Source organism: Colletes latitarsis, chromosome 2 (assembly GCF_051014445.1).
Source record: "Colletes latitarsis isolate SP2378_abdomen chromosome 2, iyColLati1, whole genome shotgun sequence".
In the NCBI taxonomy this organism is placed as follows: domain Eukaryota; kingdom Metazoa; phylum Arthropoda; class Insecta; order Hymenoptera; family Colletidae; genus Colletes; species Colletes latitarsis.
In genome coordinates, this window is record NC_135135.1 from 28380214 (window position 1) to 28402410 (window position 22197).

Consider the following 22197-nt stretch of genomic DNA (forward strand, 5'->3'; position numbering starts at 1 on the left):
TTTGCATACTGGCCAACGAAATTGTCCCGGCAAACAGACGAGCGGCTGATGAACATATATTAATTTGCCGTGCAAACAGACGATCGCGGGAGAGGCTTAACTCGTTTCATCGGATCGACGATATATCCGGACGCGGTCGCCGCGGGATGAATTTTTACGCGTCTTCCGTCCACGCGAGTATTTGCGTAAATCACGCGCCACCGTACACGCCGGGGTCACGTGTAAATATGCACGGGATCGCCGGGGAAACCTGTTTGTTCCTCTACAGGCGATTCCATTGTAATCTTGCGAACGCGTGTACAGCGTCTGTCGAAAGACTCAAATCAAACTTGTATCAAAGTTTAGCGCCAAACGCAATGTTTGCTCCGTACATCGCGATAGAAAAAATAATGCAATGCACATCTCGTCAGCCAATTATTTTTCCATTTTTAATGGAAACTTTTATCGATCCCAATGACGCCATAAAGGACATCGGGACAAATGTGAATTATCGCACTAAATGATAGGTCATCTTCAATCTGGAAAATGTAATGTACACTTAATTAAGTCACACATGAACGATATTTCAAAAACGGATGAAGAAATAATACCGATACAACGTTGTTTATATATTCCATTAGCTCAGACCACGAAAATTTTACACAAGATTTGAAAAATCTTCAACATTCCACTGTCGATTCGACGTAGGATACCTCGATATCCATGGGTTAATAGAATATATCAAGAGAACGATTTTATATAAAAAAAATATATCGACTTTTGCTATGCTATACATATAATCATCGAAATTGTTTTCCAAGGAGTACCGAAAAATGGTCGTTTTACTTTACCATATAGACGAGTGATCGAGGCTCGTAGATTGGATATGCAAAGCATCAGTGCACTCGTCGACAGTCGAATGCATACTGCGCGTTCGTGAGAAGTTGGCGAGTGAAAGTCACGCGAGTCTGATTGGTAGACCCTCCTCACTCTAGCGTTGGTGTGGGCGGAGCAAACGAAGCACTCCTCCGTCCCCTATCCCCTGTGTTGTTCCACTAGGCAACTTCTCGCGTATGCACAGTACATAGATAGCTCGTTTCCATCGATCACGCGCTTTCATATAACCGAACCTCCTTGCCCGGGACCTGCAGTCGGACGTCCGGCCGTCAGGGCAGAAATTTCAAGTTTTTTCATTGTTCGATTTCGTTCATCCCGCCCCGACGAGATTTTCCAGTCTTGCGTGACGCACGGGGAATGAAAGGATCAACGGAATCACGAGTGCTCTCGTTCGATGGCCGTTATTTATTACGCGAGAACGCCGCGCGACGGAATCGCGATAAATAACGACCGCGCACCGCTGTCGTATTAATTCTTTCCATTCCGCGACCGGCGGCGCGCGATAATGGAGAAATAACGTCTGATAGTAAATCGGCCTGGCGTCATAAAAATTGTATTTATCAAACGAAATACTCGAATCGAAACGCCCAGACGTAATTCCTTGCTTTACGATCCCGAGAATCCGAGTCTGATTTTTTTAATGGATTCGTACAGAGTTGCTCTGTTGCAAGAGAATTGTAATTGTATTTAAATTGTATTTGAAGCGAAGAGATAATGGAAACGGGGAATAAAAATTAATTTTGAATAACGTGGAATCAAGGTATAATGAGTAAACGCAAACTTTATCCGCGCAGATTCGACAAATTATAAAACGATTGCGTAGATCGAATATACAATGGCGTATGAAGCGAAGAGGTAAGAAAAATGGGGAATAAAAATTAATTTCGAGTAACGTGGAATTAAAGTATAATGAAATTTAACGCAGAAGTGCGAAGCAGGAATACTCGGTTCGTTACAAAGAGGTAATTCTCTCTTTATAGAATTACTAGGAGAATCGTTTTGGAATTTTTACACGTTGTATATTGGTAACAGGATTAAATTAGACTTTGAAAATGTAGATAATGGCTTTGTGATTTCATAATCGGTGGGGTTACGGGCGGGTTAATCCAATAAGCTCGATAAACACGGGCGCGTTCATCGGGAATTCATCGATGTTTCCTTTTTTGTCGCGGTAACGTCATTTGCTTAACCGCGCGTCCAACCGCGTTACAGGACTTGACTTTCATAAAAAAAACTGCATTATCCGAAAATCGTTTCACCGCAAAAGTGAATGCGCGTACCGGTCGACACGCGTAATTCGTTCCCTTTCATCCGGGAGCGCGGTTCACGGTACATTACCAGAAAATTCACTTATTTTATGTCACTCATTTTCGAATCCACATCCGTTGGGTTTCCCTGCGATATACGCGTTTTCGCTTAAATGTCTCTGTCAACCTTCAACCGAAAGCATGGTAAAGTTTCGCGCGTACCCGGAAAATCGAATAGAAACAAATAATTTACAGAAAAATATTTAATAAATATGATCTGTCTTTGCGTATTTAAAATAAGGTAATTGGAAAATAATTCATTGGATGGGACATCTCGAGTATTGCACGAATTTTTAGTTCTACTGCGATAATCGAGGTTCCACCAGACTTTGGATACGCTTACTAATATTCTTGTCAAACGATTCGCAAATATAGGTTTTGTAACAAAAGCAATGATGATGAGAGAAGATCGCGGGAACCACCGCATGGTGGATATCGATCTTGGAGTATCGATCGTCTCAAGAAAGAACAAAACACATTGGTTGACAACGAAACATTTTCCATAAGAATAATACTATTCGAAAATATACATTTAGCTAGAACGTTTCCAAGTATTCGAATGGTAAAAATAAAAATATATAATAAAAAGTAATCTCCATCTCTCCCTCTAAACATGGAAACTACCTAATCGTCTGCCTGGAACGACCCCTCGAATTCTCTAAAATATTTACCGGGTCGTTCCCGTTGAATTATCCATCGATTAAGGAACAAAATTTGAATCTTTCACGTCGTTTGTTGATAGTTTATTCAGGAGATCGGTGTACGCGGCGGTTACGCGTGTCATTCGCGTTGGTTCCATCTCTCGTTGCCTGTATCAATACGTAATGTATTTGCACTGGCGTCTACGCGTGTCCTGTATTTATGCACGTATATATTCGTCGGAATATGTGAATCCACAGGTACAAACGCGCGTTCGCACCCATCCGACCGTGTGCACAAACACGAGACACGGGAGATCGCTCAGCCATAAACCATGGCGGTTTAGGTTATCGTCTGGCCGGATCTACCCGTCGGCAAACTGCTGCAATTTGGCTAACGCTCCTTGCCAGGCTGTGTGCGCTCGTCGAAATTGATAGGACCGAAACGACGCGCCTCTGTCCCGCTGCACAGACTCCTCTGACCGCTCTCGAGGCTTTTTGTCAATATTTTTCCACTCAGATCGGGTGATTAATGATCAAAATCCCGCCGGAAGACGGCTAACGTCGCCCAACGCCCGTGTTCTTGAGCAATCTGACGTTCGCCGCCCCAAGTCTGCGCCGAATATATTTACCGCTCAAGGACAGCTTCCCCTTCCTCTCAGCGACGCGCTACCGCCTCTTCCTTATCCTCTCGATCCTACAAGGAGGGTCCAAGACCATCGATTTGGTCCAGATTTTGCACATTGCTACGTTTCGTTCTGTTTACGAAGATTATAGGAGCAAAGAATTCGGATGTATTTAATGTTTTAAAGCGATTATATGGGACAAAATACATAAGCAAAAATTGCAAAAAGAGATACGTTTGCTTCGAGTGTTTACTATCTATTTCGTAAGAAAGTGTGGTTGAGGTAGTGCTGGAGGACTGATGAACGTTTTATTTGATACGATCAATACATCCCAAAGAATAATGCAAACGTTACACGAATCTTCATCTGAAGTTTACATTGTTATTTATTTATATTAACACTGATAAGGAGACCGACCAATAACAGAAACTTTTATTAGTTGAAATATTGTGGCTAGACAGTATATTAGGATCCAACTCTGAGCGGCCAAAACATTTGGCGCGATCGTTACTCCTACAGGCAGACATTTATCTTGATTAAGGCGACGTAAGGGGGACACTGGTGAGTAATCCACGCGAAATGTTACACAGATTTCAATGAAATATCCCACGTAGGCGGGGAATTTAACTATTAGTATGAATTTGGTACGAACTAATTGATGGGAGAATTACTTGAAAAATTATAAAGCTCGCGTTATGGTTCGAAGAGGTCTTCCTTTGTTTTTGCTAATAATTTTGCATGAATTTTCATGCGCTATAATGAATGCTGAGAAGGAAGCTCGCGCGTCTATTTAGCTGATGATTTTCCAATACGAGTAGAGCGCATTAAAGCGCAATAAAGTGCCATGCGCGCTCGTTTGAATAAGCTTTCGTGCGGTCTAATCGTAATGGGTTAAATTTAATAGAGGCACGCGTAGTGGAGTATTTCCGTGGTATTTTCACTCGTAGCTCATACGTTGTTATCTGCGCTGTAAATTTATCTAAACACGCTCCACCAAATTTCCCTCGAACGTACATTTCAACAACCATTTCGAAGGAAAGCAAATAATACATCAATTTGAATTTAATTGTTAGAGTTGAGAACACAATAGCGTTAAAAGCAATCCTAATTTTGTAAAATAACATTTTTAACATGAAACTATTATTTCCACCCTTTAAATAGTAAAATTAAATTGCTCCAAAAATTGTAATTTAAAATAGATAAATACATGCTCGCGAGATCTACCTACGCATTTTCTATTTGTAAAGTTACTAATGTTTTTGTACCAATTTTAAAGCACCCTCTTCGTAGCTTTAAGGGTTGAAATACGTGATGGATGATGTTTTACAGTAGTTTAACATGCTTGAAACTGTATGGCGGATCCAGGTAACCGATCTCTCCGTGTCGTTTCCAGCGACAAAGGTCACAGCTTTTCTATCGTGCTGGAGTTGTTTCACGAGTCAGATCTGACAGACAACGGGAATGAAAATGTTTGTCGGTCCAGACAGAACGAACACGCGGGTAAACGATAGCCGTCACGCACCGCCGTGTCTGGGAGCAAATTAAAAATCAATTTCAGGAGCGGCTAATTCGAAAGTGTTCCGACGGACAGAGGGGTGAGAGCCATTTCCTAAAAGTTTGCACGCCAGCTGGCCCCCGGACCCTAGTCGCATGAAAAAAATATTTTTCGACGCTACGATCGTGTATTTTTGCAGCCCAATGATTTAATTAAAAACTGTTTCGTTGCAAATTTAAAATTCTGTCTACGACTCGATCCTCTCGACTATAAATGTACAGTGAATCCATCGATGGAACATTTAATCTTGGAACACTAATCGAAGGGGTGATATTGGATGCAAAAATAAGTCTGGAATGAAAAGTAACATTTTTTCGTTCGGAGGTCTTAATTTTGAAAACATTCATGGAACATAGATGTAATAGAGTACTACTTAAATATCAACGCAAGTAGAAATATCGAATAATAGTCAGACGCCTTGTATTCTATCATACAGGTATATAAATTTTCAAATTCGTGTGCCTCGCAAATCAAGACTTTAAACGCAAATATAAATTATACACGAACAAAACAATGTAATTAGAATTGTGTTTGTCAATGTTTAAAGACAAGATTTAAATTTAGGGAACTATTACTTGGACGATAAAAGTGAAAATCTATTCTGGCACTTTAAGAGAAATTCTAGCCAAATTCTCCGAATTAATTCTTCAAATAGAAATGGAAAATACACAATTGAAAAAGCTTGTAGACCACTTCCAGATTTCTGTTGGCACGTAGAAATAATTTCAATGAAAATAGCTCGTTTGATCCTCAAGTTCTCGTTGAAATTCATCAGTCTCGATTTCGACGCCCACACTCTGAATGGTTTTCGAGCATAAACTGTCGCGTTGAGAAATGACGCGAGACTATGCAACTCCGATCCGTTAGTCTTCGTTTCCCCGTTCGCGCGAAGGGACGTCGTCGTTGCTGCGTCGACGGAAAGAATGGCGGCTTTGGAGTCGATTTCTCAGGTGCCTAAGCGCCCGTGGAACCTAACGGACGACGTAATCCTCGTTAGATCTCGAATACCCGGGTCCTTTCCGTCGTTGCAACCCTCGTGGCAGCCGCAGGTCCGAGAGAGAAAGGGTTGGATCGCGAGGAGCCGATCCACTGGGGGCGAGTTTAGTCGTCGGGGCTCTTGAAAGTCACTTAACTTAGATTGCACCGACGAAATGACTTTAGTTCTCCCGGAAAACTTCGTTCCGCCGGCGGAGCATTGCTTGAAAGCACCGAAAAAAGGGGCCAAACCGGGGGATGGGGGAGGAATGCACGGTGACAGAGAGCTCGCTGGTACAACGAGGAGGAAAGAAGAGGGGAGGAGATCAACGAGGAAGAAGGGAATGCGGTGCACACGCCTTGGCCCGGAGCGAACTACCCCTCCAGGGGGATGAAAATACGAGTACACCTACGGTTGATGTCACTCATCGCCTGGATTCGACACGTATTTCTCGAGAAGTTCGTACGGGAACAGTGATTGGGTGGACCATTTCTATTTCTGGGACATCCGTAACTGGATGAATGTCGCGAAGTTGCATTTCGACGAACCTGTCCCCGGGAAAACTGAGAAACTGATTTTTACAGTCGAAAAAAGAACGAGAGAGACGACGTTTAAGGGGTTCTGGCTTTTATACTTTATTCTCGAACAAACGTGAATCTTTAAACAGTTGGAGGCTTTTCTAAACATGCATCTTTCTTCGCGACGAGATCGTTACGTTCTGTCATTTCGAATATTTAAATATTTAAGGAAATATTCGTACAAAGAGGATAGTAAAGATATAAACGAGCTTTTACAGTGTTCCGTGAAACAACAATTAGGAGTAATTGAGAATATGTAGCCAACAAGGTGGGATCATTATGGGTAACGTATGTATTTACATAAGTGTTTGGGTATTAAACAGCCAAGGCACGAGGATTGCCCTCCGGGGGCGTTTAACCGTCGTAAGTTGAGAAAAGCTGTAACTAGCACGCTTCCAGAGTATAAACACGAACATGCTTTATAACATAATCTTCGTCGCACGGTAGCTGTTCGTCCTGTATATGAAAGTTTAAGTAATCTTCACGAGCGTTGAATATCGTCGAGACGAGAGGAGTTACAACGCGCGTTAGCGCGGAGAACAAATTCTAAGATTGTACTCGCAAATTGCAGCTTACTTTCAATTCGATACTACGGGATCATGGACAGGTTCCAACATTCCCGACATAGTTCGAATCGTCAAACGCGAAGTGTTACAAAAGAGACTGGAACAAAAATTTGGAACTGGTCTACAAGCTTTATAATTTTCTTCTTCTATGAATTTTCGATATTTTTCTTTTAATCAATTGTGTATTTTCTATTTCTATTTGGAGAATTATATTGTCAGTGATCGAACTCCTAAAATTCATCCCTCACTTTCCACCTCAGCCTAGGAAATGAAATGTCGTATAACCTTACAATATTCTGTTATTAATATTAGTCAAGACTGATGAATTCCAACGAGAACTGGAGTGTTTTCATCCAGATTATTTATACCCATGAACAAAAGTCTGGTAGATAGGAAAATTTGGCCAGAATTTCACTTAGAATGCTAGAGTAGCTGATTTTCACTTTTATCGTCCAAGTAATAGTATTACTACTAAATAAATAATATTCTACAACTATGTACACTTGAGAAATCGTCATACACAACCTGTTATTTTGATATTAAAAAAAAAAGAAATGGCCTGTTAACCACACAGCTTTCGATCGTTTGATTCAGCAGAAAATTCAAACGAGCTTGTCTTTTTAATAATATATAAACGTATCGGATGTAGGGGCGTCGCTATTAGCGCAAACCCATTAAAAGACGCGTGAATATCCAACCGTAAGACCATCGACAGCCCAGAGACGGGCGACGGAGCCGTTTCGAGTGACGGTCGAGTCGAGATTGGCTCGATTTTCGAAGAGTCACGGAGCGTCCGTCCGCTCGTAAATACAGTTATTTCACTTGTTCCCCTTTTCTGCAGAAAACTGACGCGCCAGAGTCGAGCACACAGAGCTCTCCGTTATATGCAGACGAATAGAAGCGAATGAATCATAGAACCGTAAAGCGATATCGAATGGAATAGAGACTAAGTACATACAGGTGCGTAAATGGTGCTGTGTGCATAGCTGTTGACCACCAAAAACGGACGCCTCGCGCCGCAAATTGCTAAAGCAATTCCAACGATCGCGTTAACCGTAGAATTCCCCGTCAGTGCCTCTCCAACTGTCGCTGTCTCTGTTTTTCTAACTGTCGCGCAAGCCCTCCCCCACCCACCTATTCTTATTTCAATCGATGAACACGTTGCGTGCTCGAGTTCTTTCATTTTTGTCCGTTCGGTTCTCGCGAATAAAATTACCGTTTTTCCTCGAGTATTCGATCTATTTGACAAGCATGTAAAAATCATTACCATTTGTCACGAAATAATTATGTTTCATACGTAGATAAACTCTGTATCGATCGATAATTCGTCGCGAATAACGAACAGCTCGATTCTGTTTCTATTTAAGATGCACCCCTTTCGATGAGAACGTCCCTCGTAATTTTTTCGCCTCGCTGATCGATACTGTATCAAGGATCGGGGGACAATCGAGACTCGATGTGATTTGCACAGGTGCGCATTATTAAATTCGATCTCGTTCGCCACGACCATTGTTAATTCGACAATTATACGCAGCAGTGACTCGTTACCGGTCACGCACAATTGTACCACACTTTCAATTAAAAATCTACGATACGAATTTATTTACGAACAAAGTTAAATCTATTCCTATGCAAATAACAAAGGGCACGATTATATTACAAATTAATTTTGTAAAAATTTGTTAGACTTCTAAATTTGCAAATTGTGCTTCTTCGTTTCATTCGAACAAACGCAAAAGTTGAAAGCGAATCGTGTATTTAAAATTTCGCCAAACTCGAGCTACCTTTGCTCGAGTTCTTGACACTCCTATTAAACAATGGCCGTCTGTGTAATTCGTCGCGTTCTATTGTTCCCGTCTCTCGGACTTTTTCTTTCCGTACTGCTCCTGCTGTGGACGATAACTGAATCCGTTCAACCCGTTGCAATTGTAACGAGACCTGTTAACGAGCGACACGCGCGAAAGCTCTCGTCAAAGGTACCGCAAAGTCCGCGCGTATTTTTAAGTTTCACGCGAAAAAGGAGAACGAATCAAAGCTACGCGTATCGCTGTTCGCAGTTTGGAACACTGAACGATTGTTTTGTACGTTTCCTGCCAGGGGAATTGCTAACGCGAAACATTTTCTACGCTCTAACGTTTCTTAATATTTCTAATATATATAAGATCTGCAATGGGCTGCAAAATAAAATAGAATATATTAGAATACTTAGTTTCGAATACTACGAATCGACGATCTCACAATCAAACAGTATTCGCAGCTGGGAACAATGGACGATGTTTGTAAATTTTCTGTCAGGGGAATTGTAAATGCGAAAAATTTTCTACGCTCTAACATAAATAATATAATATAAATACGATCTGTAAAATACAAATATAGAAAATATAACCTCGAATACTACGAATCGACGAGCTCACGAAATTTTCATTCTACTATTATTGCATCAGTTGTACGATAGTTAATAATACATTGAACCAAGCAATGCTCAGGTAATGCAAATACAACTTGTACGTTAAAAATTGCAAAGGTTAGGAGAAATACTTGCAAATAGAAAGTCAGCCGCCATTAAGCATTTAAATGTCCTTCCATCCTTCCTTGGTTGTTTATTTATCTCGTCATTAACCTTTAAAGGACATGCTACGCCGTAACGTACTTCCGGAAGTACCTTCCACGTGTTTCGATCGTCTCTTGTTCCGAAATTGTACCGTGTCAATTCGATCGAATTCGCGAAACAACGACGATCGTAATAACAATATGATTTTACCATATTAGAATGGTACACGATATAAATTTAAAATACATTTACTGTACAAAAACGAGAAATAGTCATGTGTAATAGAACTCACCCAAGAGCTTCATGACCTGGGACTGGCTGATAAAGATGTTCAAGTATCCATCGCTGCAGCCGACCAGGACCAGGAGGATGAAGAACTTGCACCGCAACAGATTGCAATATCCAACAGCCCACCTCATTGTCTCACATAATAACATCACTGTACTGTACCAGTCGCCTTTTCCCCAATTCTAAACACGTGACAGCCAGTGGGAAATCCAGTCGATCGTCACCGCGCCAGCGAACTTCACACGTCCCCCTTTTACGCGCGAAATCATCGTTCGGTAATGCTCGATACTTCTCTCTTGAACTTCGCCAGCCGGACCGTCCGACGTTTCGCGAACGAACGAGTCAACGATTTTCTAAACCTACCCCAACCTGACGCGTTAACGTCGAGCCAGTCGAGTAGTATAGATCATGGACCATCCATCGTGTAACGGAGTTTCGCGAGTGTCACATGGCGTGGTGGGTAAACGGGAGAAAAGAGACCTCGGTGGACCGCGGTTCGACGAACCCAAGCGTCGTCAGCGTCAGAACGCAACTGACGACCGACGCTCGCGGACACGGAACGCGACACGCGACTCGCGCATGCGCACGTGTCCGGGGTGCGACACCGGACACGCAAACGGCTGACGAATCACTGGATAAAGCACGCCGCGCGTACGTATTGCGAATTGCGAATCGCGGTAAGTGTAACTCACACCTTCGAATAGCCGATGCACCACCACGGAGGGAAAAACGGACCGACTTCGCCTCGAAATCGCGGAAACTTTTGATAGGGACGAGATGGAAGGTTCAGGGTTTCTTTTTTTAAATTCAAGTTGGCGAGGAAATGGCTAGAATTAGGAAATTAAAATTAAAATCGTTGAAAACATTGTAATAGTAAGTTACTTCAACCCTTCAGTGGATTATTGGGCCCTCTACAAGTTTACTTATTTTATCAGTTTTTCTTTGAAGGAAAGCTGATTACCATTTACCAATTTGATAAAATCAATATTAAGTAATTCAATTGAGTTTGAGAGTCCTCTTAAAAAGAAAATAATCACGAATCGTTACTCTATCGCTATTAGATCGTATTCCTTTGTTCAAATTCGAATAAATTTTGGATCGATGTAATTTTGGTTAGTTTTTTTTTATCACGTTTCGAAACTGGTGCAGGTTGAGAACTCTACCGCTAAATCGTACTGTTTTCCTTACACTTTAGCGACGTTTGCCACAAATGAAAGCCATTTAAACTTTCTACGCTTTCGCATAACGCATTTTGAAAGTTTGAATGTTACGAAGTTACGCTCGCGATACACAGCGAACTAATAATGGTATTTCCGTATACAGATAAACGCGAAGCGTAACTGAATGCGCTTAAACCGTCATTTTTATCACTGTAACTCTTTGATATCCTTATGGGACTTAAATTATAAACTATCGAAGTTTCACTTGCTGAATTTAATTAACTACATCAGAAGAGGATCAAGGTTCTAGAAGTTACCCATTGTAGGAACCTTAAACGCGTCTATTTATAGCGTTTTAATACCTCACCCTCGATAGCAATTGACGTATCATAAACCTACGACACTCGTAGTTGATAGCCACACCAAATGTGGGACCTCGGTTTCCCCTCTACATTGTGGCTGAACCCGCCATAGTGAACTGGGGTGAACTTTCTTGGAAACTACCCTATAGTCTGCACTAATTTGCCAATCTGGCCGCCACCCGTATTTGACGGTTCTACACTGTGCAAAATTAAAACGAACATCGATAGAATACGGATCAGCCACTACTTGCACACATTTCCGGTCGTCGTTTATTATTAGCGTTTGGCTGATCGTTGACGAGAAGAAGATTGACGCGTGTTTAGATCCCCACTTTAGTTTATGGTTTTCACGCGTTGCTATTAGGGATGGTGACGGATATCAACAGATGATACTAAACCTAGACTTACGTTTATGGTACAGCATCAAAGACAGAATGATGATAACTGGAGTGGAGAATTAAAGATACCAATCCTACCCTCATACCACCCTGTTGTCATCTTACCAGCACAATACACAGAGCAAGTCATCTAACTCGTAAACCGTCATCTGAAAAAATATTTAAAACAATTACGATAGTATAGAATATTATAAAATTTTTCAGTTTGTATGTTAGAAATATAAACGTTCTTATTTCACATATCACCTAAATAATGTAAAAGTAATCATTTTGGTAGCCATAATGCTCTTAAAGAGACTTACAGATTTTTTCAGTAGTAAGACCCAATATTAGTCAGACATCGTCGATAACTCTCGATTCGAAGCAGTTGGCAACGTTATTGCGATTGTTTTGTATAACAGAAACAGTAAGTAATCATCAGAGAAGGTTGTTTCTCGAAATTATTACACGTTCACCGACTTAGAACCGTCCTTATCGATGTTAATGCCGCCATAAAATTGAAAGTTAATTTTCAATCGACTCTACGAGACACTCCTATCGAGTCTTTGATTCTTCGCCGACGATTCGATGGAGAACTCGCGGCAGTTTGAAAATGGTAGAATTTAATTAAAGTCTTTTCTCTTTCTAGCCATTAAATCCTCTGCTCTCCGCCCCTCGGCCCCCGGTCACTGTTTCCCTTTTCTACTCCCTTTCAATTCGCGCGTATCCCTGGCTCTTTCGCGGCACGGCTGCGCGAACACCATGCACAGTTTGCAACTAGGATTCACGATTTGATCTTCGTCGGTTTAACTTTCATGGGGTAGTCGCGTTCTCCGTCCACGAAACGGGACTTTAATTATACCACGGGGTTAATTAATTCCGTCAAATCCTGCGAAACGAGCCTTCGGCGTTCTCTTCACTTTTTCTCCCCTGTCTGCCCGTCGTGGACGAGCTTCGAATGCAAAATTTATCCCCCGATATACACCCGACCCTCGACGTACCGCGTCGAAACGCATTGTTTGTTGTGTTTTAATCGGTTTTGAAGCGCGTTGCAAAATTTTATTAAAATTTCCTGGCGCACAACCGAATGGAAAAATATTTATATACGCGATAGGAATTGTTTTCTTTGAGTAACAAGCTAAAAAGTGATTAAATCCCCGTTATAACTGAATTAGTGGCATACTAGAACGTGTAGATACGTAGAAATAGGACAATAATAACGTTTAGATGCCTGCAAACATACAAAAACACAGTTATTTTCTATAAAAACATAATGAAACATAGCTGAACCTTAAATGGTTAAACTTCTGTTGAATTAGGAGGATTCGAAAATTGTAGATCACTGTTTAGTAAACTTTCAGTTCGTGTCGAATGTATAAATAAATTTATCGCGTACGCAATTTCGGATGTTAAATTGCTTTCGGATTCGAATATCTCCTTATTTATTCGAATTGAACGGAGTACGTGTGCAGCAGAACGGAAGTTTAATTATACGGGTGGAATTAATTAACTCCGTGAAATCTCGCGGAACACATCCGGGGTTGATCGGGATCGGACGGCAACTAATTAATGGTAAATCTACTTTTTTTTCGTCGAATTTTATAGCACCGTATGGCACACAATTTAGGAACGAAATAACGACAAAGAATTACTTGAATTTCTAAAATTCATCGTCGAAAATAAATAATCTTGCGAAGACTAAGATAAAATTTTACCATTTCTTTCGAGAAAATAATTATTTATTTTAGCTTGCTGCTAAAATCGTGGATATCAAAATTACGTTTCTTAGCGATATCGTCCAGTGTATAAGCGCAGTTCAGGAAACTGTTTTACGGGATAATATCTCGGAATAATTCGCGTTTCGTGTCGCGTACCGGATCCAGCCATTTCGTGCGCCTGTAAAATGACATTATACGCCTCGGTTGTCAATTAACCAAGCGGAAAACTTTTATCGATATCCCCTGGCGTTCGCGCGATCGAGCTTTTCGCGACGAGAACGATTGTTCGAACGAACGCCTGCGACAGCCAGCGTATCGGGCATGCGCGTAACGATTTGAATCGAGACGACGCGCGCACACCGGAATCGCGCGAATATGTGCAAAGCCGTTAGAGTGGATGTAGTCAAATCCATTAAATATTTGAACGGACGAAAGAAACGAGGGAAGGATGATCCCTGGAGGAAGTCTCCCTCCGGCTCTTAGGTACCATACAGCATATACCCGAGTCTCTCTATTAATATTTACATTTACATTTCTTCATCGCCGTTCCTCTTATTTCAACTTGATACCGCTGCAGCTTTTAGTACATTGACTTGAGTTATCGCTTCCTACGCTCGCTGGGGCTCCCTTTTTGACGTATTCCGGTGGCAAATATTCTTTGTCGGGGGCACACGCTGTCCCGGCTCGTCTAAATCGTGCGCCCAGAACAGAGGTAGCATCTAAATGAAAAAATTATTTAAATAAAGGGTCGAGTAAAACGTCGCGCGCTCGTACAACGCGCTAAAGAAACGTCCGCGACCCGGCTCGGATTAAGATTTTTCCCGTAATCGTCGAACGAAGTATTCCGACTTTTTTTACGAGAAAAGCGGTAACAATAACCTTTTCGAGGGATGTTTGGAGAACAATTAATATCAACCCTTTGTGCTGCAACTGTATTCGGCTACTCGAATACAATTTTGCAACGCCATTTTGAGGAATATGAAAATTCTGCTTTCTCTCCAAAGAAATTTATAAATGTTTATAATTTTACATTTCTTCGTTTGTGTTACTAAACCATATACCATATCGATTTTTTGTGATGTATTAAAATTCTCCAAAAGTATCGAAGAAAGAACGAGAAGGTTTGGAAAATTAATTTACCAACGTATAATATACGATTTGAGGAATAGTAAACGCGCGATATTTGGGAAAAGATAATTGTTTCGAGTAACTACTCGATTTTATTTGTACGTACGGTGTCTGGAAGAGTGAGATCGTCGAGGATAGCGAGGGAACGGTGAAACATTATCGTCGAGTGCAATTAATTAACCGTTCGGGAGGACAAAAATGCACGGGAGTGCAAATTTTTAACGTCTGGCGATAAAGACGGGCCTGGAAGTGAGTGTCGTGCATTAGAAAGCCCGAGAGACGAGGGAGCTCTCTGTCTCGCGTCTCTGCGGGGAACAGTAACGATCCGACACGTCGGTAATGAAAAGCCCGAATACAATTAGCGGTGAATTTATTTAATTAACGATCACGGGGACACCCGGCGAAACTGACGCGGCGGACAGAACGAATGAACAAATATCTATATCGAAGAAGCAGCCAGCGTGGGACTAACGAGGTCCTCGAGACACCGGCTCCCTCCAATCAGCCAGATCATTAACTCTGATAATTAATAATGATTGGAAATCGATCGCTGGTAACTCGTCGTCGATTGTTTCGGGGTCGTTCACGAATGATTGTACTTTTAGAAGTTTCCTCGTCGAACGAAATCGGTATTAGAGTGCCATTTTCTCGTTCGTGTTCGCAATATTATATCGCAGATCATTGAGAAAATAAATTACCCGTGTCAGAAAAACGAGAGCTTCTCAATTTTTGCAAGCAAAAATTATGGAAATGAATTTTTCTGTAATTATTCACGTTTTCGAATAATTTTATTCGAGCGATCGAGACAACGCTTTTGTTATTGCATCGTAGCGTTTATATCGTAGCTAGAGTGCCATTTTCTCGTTCCTATTCACAATATTATACTGTAAATGATCGAGAAAATAAATTCCCTGTGGCAGAACAATTAGAGCTGCTCAATTTTTGCATGAAACAAAATTTTCTATGATTATTTACGTTTTCGAATGATTTTATTCGAGCAATTAGGACAACGCTATTTTCATTGTTTCACGTCGTTTATATCGTAGCGTTTGTATCGCGAAAACAAATTTTCGGATTATAGTCGAGGCGGCAGAAGCATTCGGAGCATGCAGACGACAGATTGCGAATGGTAATTGCTTCTGTGTAAATAAATAAATAAGCGAGCAATCGGCATCAACATGCCGAGCAAACAGGAAGAATAGAATCGATGGCCGTCGCTGGAACACGCGAGCAATCCATTTAAATCATTCAGAGCACTTTCGAACGTTTTCTCCTGAAAACGTGATCTAACGCTGCAGAGCTCGCAGACGGAAAATTCTATTTGAGAATAATTCCGCGCCTCGATTGTCCGTCTGGCGCGTTAAAAGTAATTAAAAGCTACGAAAAAGCGCCTGGTCCAAAGTGTTCCATACAATTGGGAACTTTCAAGGATCCTCTCTAATAACATTTGGATTTCTGCATCGAAGCAAATGTTTCCCCGCCAAAGAAAAATCTTTCTACGTAGTCGTTCGAGCCTTTAACTGCGTACAAATAAAATATTTAACCAATATTTTTTTTAAAATATTTCTCCAAGTATCGCTGAATGTATTCGTGCATTTGAAAAGTTTTCCTTTTTTTTAAATATAGAGATTTCTGAGGTGTTGGTGGGGACAGTGGGAGAAAATGAGCTTGGAGAAGAATTTTGGAGATTTTTTAGCAAGCAGTGAGCCAGACCACGGACTACGTATTGCCGTATAAGCGGCTAGTTTCGACGAGGATACGATGATGTTACCACGGTTCGATAGGGGAGCGTTGTACACTGACGTGTATCGACTCGATCGATATTTGCCGAGACATAACTCGATAGAATATCGAATGAACGCTTCAAGCCCCACAGGATTGCGAGTCTCCCCTTAGTAATGAGTCAACCTCACGGAATTGTCCCGCGAGTAGCGACTATTTTTCACGGTAGAACTTATGGTTCCGAATACAGTGGCGTGCAAAACTTTACGGACGGTTAACCTTTTCAACGATCGAGATCGACTCAAACGAATGGTAAATAATAGAGACCAAATGCACGGTCGAAATGTATTTTCTCTATTTTCAAATATTAAATCGTGGACGAAACATTGGACCTACGGAACTCGATTTCAAAGGTTTTAAATTCAAAGTTACAGAACTCATAAATATTGTTAAGCTAATATTAACATCCTTCGAGTTTTACTGATCTTGGTTAAAAAGGTATTCGTCGTTTGAGAATTGTTAAATATTATAATTTTGAAACTAAATGCATTTGTGATCAAACTGTACAAAAGTACCGTATTCTTTAAAGTAAGATTGAGCGCTTTGGAACTGGTATCGAAGGTCTCTTTGCAATCAGTATTCGACGCTCGATTGAAACATTACTATGAATATAAAGTATCCATCACCATATAAATTAAAATTATATATCTAGAACGAAAATTGTTATTAAACGCCGCAATAAAAACTGTTATAAAGGGTAGAACGAGGTTTTTACATGCTCTCGTTCGAATAGAGGGAATTGGAAATATGGAAATCTTACTATAAAGGGAGCAGGAGGGGGCTGCCACTACGACTGGCAAATCGAACGCATTAAAAGTCCATTATCGGTCTCTCCACAGAGAGAACAAGGGTGCTCGGGGACGGGGAGAAAGAGGCTGACGGAAAGGGGATGCAAAGGAGAATATAACGAGAGAATTAACACTCTTCTGCTTGTTGACCCTTAACTCCCCTTCTCCGACACGACACACGCGAATCCACGCGTGCACATCAATGTTTACCTAAAATATTATTCTGCAATTTATATCACCAATATCTCCACGTTTAATACTTCAATTCTTCTAAAGAGATTTCGATAATTTATTAGAGATAAAAGAATTCATTTTAAAAGTAGAGAGTCAAATACTGTTTCTTAGAATTTTTACGATTTTAACGCACTTTATTCTTAAAATTCAAATCCTGACGGACCAGGAAAGCGTCAGTTTTCGTTAGACGATTTTCCAAACTTAAGAAAACGCGTCAAAGAAGCGAAAGACGAGCACTCGTATCGATTCTCCGGGCTAACTATCAAACTTTCGAAGAAAATTTCAATTTTCGAGTTCACCAAGTTTCCTCGTTAAACGATAAAGTAATCTTTGTATTGTCCCGACGAAAATGACGCTGTCCAAAGTTTAACGGGGAAGGTGTGTTCGCGAAGGTGCGCGAGATACTGTCCAGCGAAATTTTTCCCTCGCTAAGAGACTTTCTGACGAAGCATTCGACCCGACAGTGCACTTTGAAATATTAAATTCGGACCCTGGTGGTCTCCTGATTATGTATCGTAACCTCATCGGGGAACAACGATGTTAGCTTCGTATCAGAAAATTGAACAGCCGCCTACGTGATTAATTACACCGGATGACATAGGTTGCCATGGGTCGTGACTTAATAATCGAATATAACAGTCGTGATTAAATGTCAAACGTCATTTTCATCGACGATAAAAATTAGGTTCCTCCAAACACTATATCTACTTTATCCTTTGACATATTCGAGGGAAAAGACGCACAATTTTCTAAGATATCTTCTTCTGAAATCACTCGATCGATCGTTCGAAGATTCTAAGGAGTATCGAACTCAATTATTTTGGAATTATCACTGAGCCACTCGAGCTCCAAGCAAGCATTAACAGACTGAATAATGTTATCGATATCATTTTCCAGCAAATAGCGTCTTACGGAAAAAGAAATTAACTCCATTAAGAGAATATACGGGCAATGGAAAACTGTTTTCCAGGCAATATATTACGAGCATTATACGAGCTACAATATAACAGTATTTCTCCAAGGATAACGATTCGCATTAAACGAACATCACTATTAGGGACAAACATGTATCGTCTCTTTATCGACGTGTTCTTAACGCGTCATTATGCACGAAACTCGAAAGAGACAGGTTAAATATTTAAACATGTACTCCGCGCTTACAACAAGTAAATAAATCTGTTTGAAAGGCAAGCACCGTGTCTAATAAATATGATAATACCACGTGGAACGTAATGGAAGAATTATACGGCCACGAAACGAGAAAGAATTATATTCTTCGTCCCCCGAAAGAGTAAAAATTCTCAAACGAATAATAACTTATTTTAACCGAGTACTTAACGAATATTAAACTATATTTTCGAAGCTTTCGAAAACCGAGCTCGTAGACTTTTCACTCGGCCTGTACCCAGAGTGACGCATATTCGTTTTAATACAGAGATCTCTGGGTGCATTAATTAAGGGTCTGCTTTCTCGTAAATTATCGTAGATAACTGTACACGTGATAACTCGCAGTAAGCAGAACAGAGCTAATCCAGAAGCGTGGCGTTAAGTCATGCGGTGGCATTTCCTTTATACCCTTTTCAGATAAAATACTACAAGTTTCTGTCGCGAGAACGCGTACAGAGGTTTTGACAATATACTCACAGTCTAGAAATTATTAATGCTGGAATGCATTTTTATTCGGATAACGCATGGAAAATAACGAGCAACGTCCGGGTCAAAAACCTGTTTCAGAAAATATTTAAGAGCCGACGACGAAACGAAATATATCTACACAGGGTGTTCAATAGGAGGAGGATCAAAAATCAAGAATATCAATTTCTTGACTGGGGCTTCGTTAAAAAGTTATTAACAAAATTAAATTAAAAAATTTCAAATCATTCTGAAAAAAGATATTTTTGTCTGTAGGGATCAATTACAATCATTTTTGGTGAATAGACATAACCCCGAAATCCTACCCACTTTCTAGAAAAAAATTCGAGTAAGTGCTGAAAGTTTTGGGTGAAAAAAAAGACTTTCGAATCGTCTTGGAAAAATTATTTTTAGTTGCAGGGGTCAATTGCAAGCATTTTTGGTCAACAGACATACCCCCGAAATCCTACTCAGTTTCGAAAAAAAAATTCATTACCAGCGGAACTTCAAACGTTAATAACTTCTTAACGAAGCCTCTGGAATCTCCCATTAAAATTTTTCCCAAGGGTGGCCGAACACCCTGTATATATGAAGCAATGTCTATGACAAATGTATAAATGTAGACAAATGATTTGTAAAAGGTAAACAGCTAGATGTGTAATTAGATAAATAAAAAGGGTGTGTAAAACAGCTGAGAGAGAGGAGATCGATAATAAAGTTAACGAGACAAAGATTGACCATTATTATAATACCCTCATATTTATTTTTATGGAGACTTTATCGAGTGAATGAAATCGTCTCACAGAATCGAGAGACACTGGAAGCGTCAAGAACAAACATCGCAGCTATAAAAGCAGTAATAAAAATTTGTTGGATCGTCGATTAAGTGGAACCAGCCGCTAAATTGTAATCGACGCGTTTTCGACGTATTCGATTGGGGGTCCCTAGCGACGAAACAGAAGAAAATCGCTGGTCGAGCCCCAATTCGTGCAACGCGTGGGTCATGGCAAGCTGTTCGCTCGGTTATAAGGACTAAAGTAGAGCACACGCTTCGATTGGAATGCTGTCTGTTAAAGATAAGGGTAGCCACCCCACGACCAAAAGGATCCTACAATATGCTAGACACCGCACTGTCACGTACCGGGTGTACGTTTCCCAACAACTGCTTGAAATGTGCTCGTTAAACGCTACGACGGTATCGTTTCTACGAATATACTAATCCGACGCACCTGCGGCGCGCTTTGCTGCTGGGTCGTATCGATATCGTTAACGAAATCGGAAATAAGTCGACGAAATTGCAGCTACGAGACTCCTATGAATCCTAGGAAAAATTTCGGAGACGTTCGAGGACGCGTCTAGTCGTTTTAAACTAGTCGAAAAATGTCCTCTGACGATTCTTTACTTGGAAATATAACGGTTCGATTTTTGTTATTAAATTTGAACGATTAAAAAAATATTTACAACTGTATTAGCCAACGAAACAGAATATGCAGAGAACAATATTTATCCTTTTATTTCATTTGAAACGCTACTACGTTTTTTATTTTAAATTTTCGCGTTTGGAATAATATATTGTTTACTTTGCGTATTGAGATAATTCTCACGTTGTATATTGATTTAATAAAAAAGTATTCATATATATTTGACCCGAGAACAATTTTTCCACGGATCAATGATGGTTAATAAAACTGCATTGGATAATATTAAATTATTTCGAAAATACTATACTTGTCCTTCAATTTAATTAAACCAGTTAATTGAAAGTTTCCGTTATTTCCGTGAAAACGGTGCATCTTTCGCGACGATAGTTTGGAATATGCGCAACAATGTGGAGAGCAAACATTTAACGAGCCATCAATGCATGTATTCTATAACTTTGAAGCTATTTACCTTCGTCCGTGTTTGCAGCGGAAGAATATTTGTATTGTTCATTTATCGATAGTGGTATAAACGCAAACATGTACGCGCGTAGTAAACAATATATCCTACGAACACTAACGATACATTCGTACCAGTGTGTTCTTATTAATGTAGCATTGGCACATATCGCGTGTGCGGAGCAATTAACAAAGCAATTTGCATATTCTCTGGAAAACATGGCGGAGATATTTCAGAGAAAATCCTACCCCGGAAATCCGGGGAAATGCGAGCCTATTATAGCTATTGCAAACAAGCAAAAGTAAATTCCTGATAAACCCACTCGAATCTCTAGTAATTAAAATTTTACGTTTCGATTCGGAAAATTACGACTACGATTTACCATTGCATTCTGAACGTCAGAAAACGAAATACATTCGCGTTAAAATTATTTTGATAATTCTTGATATACAGGGTGTTCGGCCACCCTTGGGAAAAATTTTAATATATTGATGGTGGCTTCGTTAAGAATTTATTAACGTTTAAAGTTCCGCCAGTACTGAATTTTTTTCTCGAAAATGGCTAGGATTTCGGGGGTATGTCTATTCACAAAAAATGATTATAATTGACCCTCGCAACCGAAAATAATTTTTCCAGAACGATTTGAAACTTTTTAATTTAATATTTTAATAACTTCTTAACGAAGCCACCATCAACAAATTGGTATTCTTGATTTTCGTCTTATTTTGGCCTCTAGAATCCCCCATTAAAATTTTTCCCAGGGATGGCCGAACACCCTGTATAGAAATGGAGTCTAAAATGATTTTTTTAAAGTCGAGACGAGGGGTTGAAGAAGGGCTGTTTCGGCGGGTGAATTCCGCGCTAGTTTTTGTTTCGTATAAAGGGTGGCTGTCAAGGTTCGGAAGGCTTGTAAATCACCCTGTAGAGACGCGTACGCGTACAGAGGAGGGCAGGTCGAAGGGCGGAGGCCTTATCACTTCGCACCACGCTGACTGAACGACGAAATACGATTCCGCACTTTGTTTCCGTGCGCGGCGGCTGATAATTGTACGGAAGCGAGAGGTATTGCGTCGCCTAGATTACGTTCGGTCGGTGCCTTCTTTGAGACCGGGCACGAATAGCCCGCGGGCTCACAGACGAGGAAATTTGAAGGCGATGAGCACGAATAATCACTTCG

At 40.5% G+C, this 22197-nt stretch overlaps 1 protein-coding gene across 2 annotated transcripts in view; it reads right to left on the bottom strand.

Moving 5' to 3' along the window:
- LOC143351486 (tyrosine-protein kinase Dnt) overlaps positions 1 to 22197 on the bottom strand; it is a 113632-nt gene that overhangs the window by 74039 nt on the left and 17396 nt on the right. The window contains exon 3 of one of the 2 annotated variants that reach the window (XM_076783023.1): positions 11892 to 12030. In XM_076783023.1, coding sequence (XP_076639138.1) covers positions 11892 to 11907 — 16 coding nt within the window. In that variant the 5' untranslated portion in view covers positions 11908 to 12030. Of the gene's footprint in view, positions 1 to 9965; positions 10699 to 11891; positions 12031 to 22197 lie in introns of those variants that run through there. The other variant, XM_076783022.1, reaches the window with a different exon arrangement.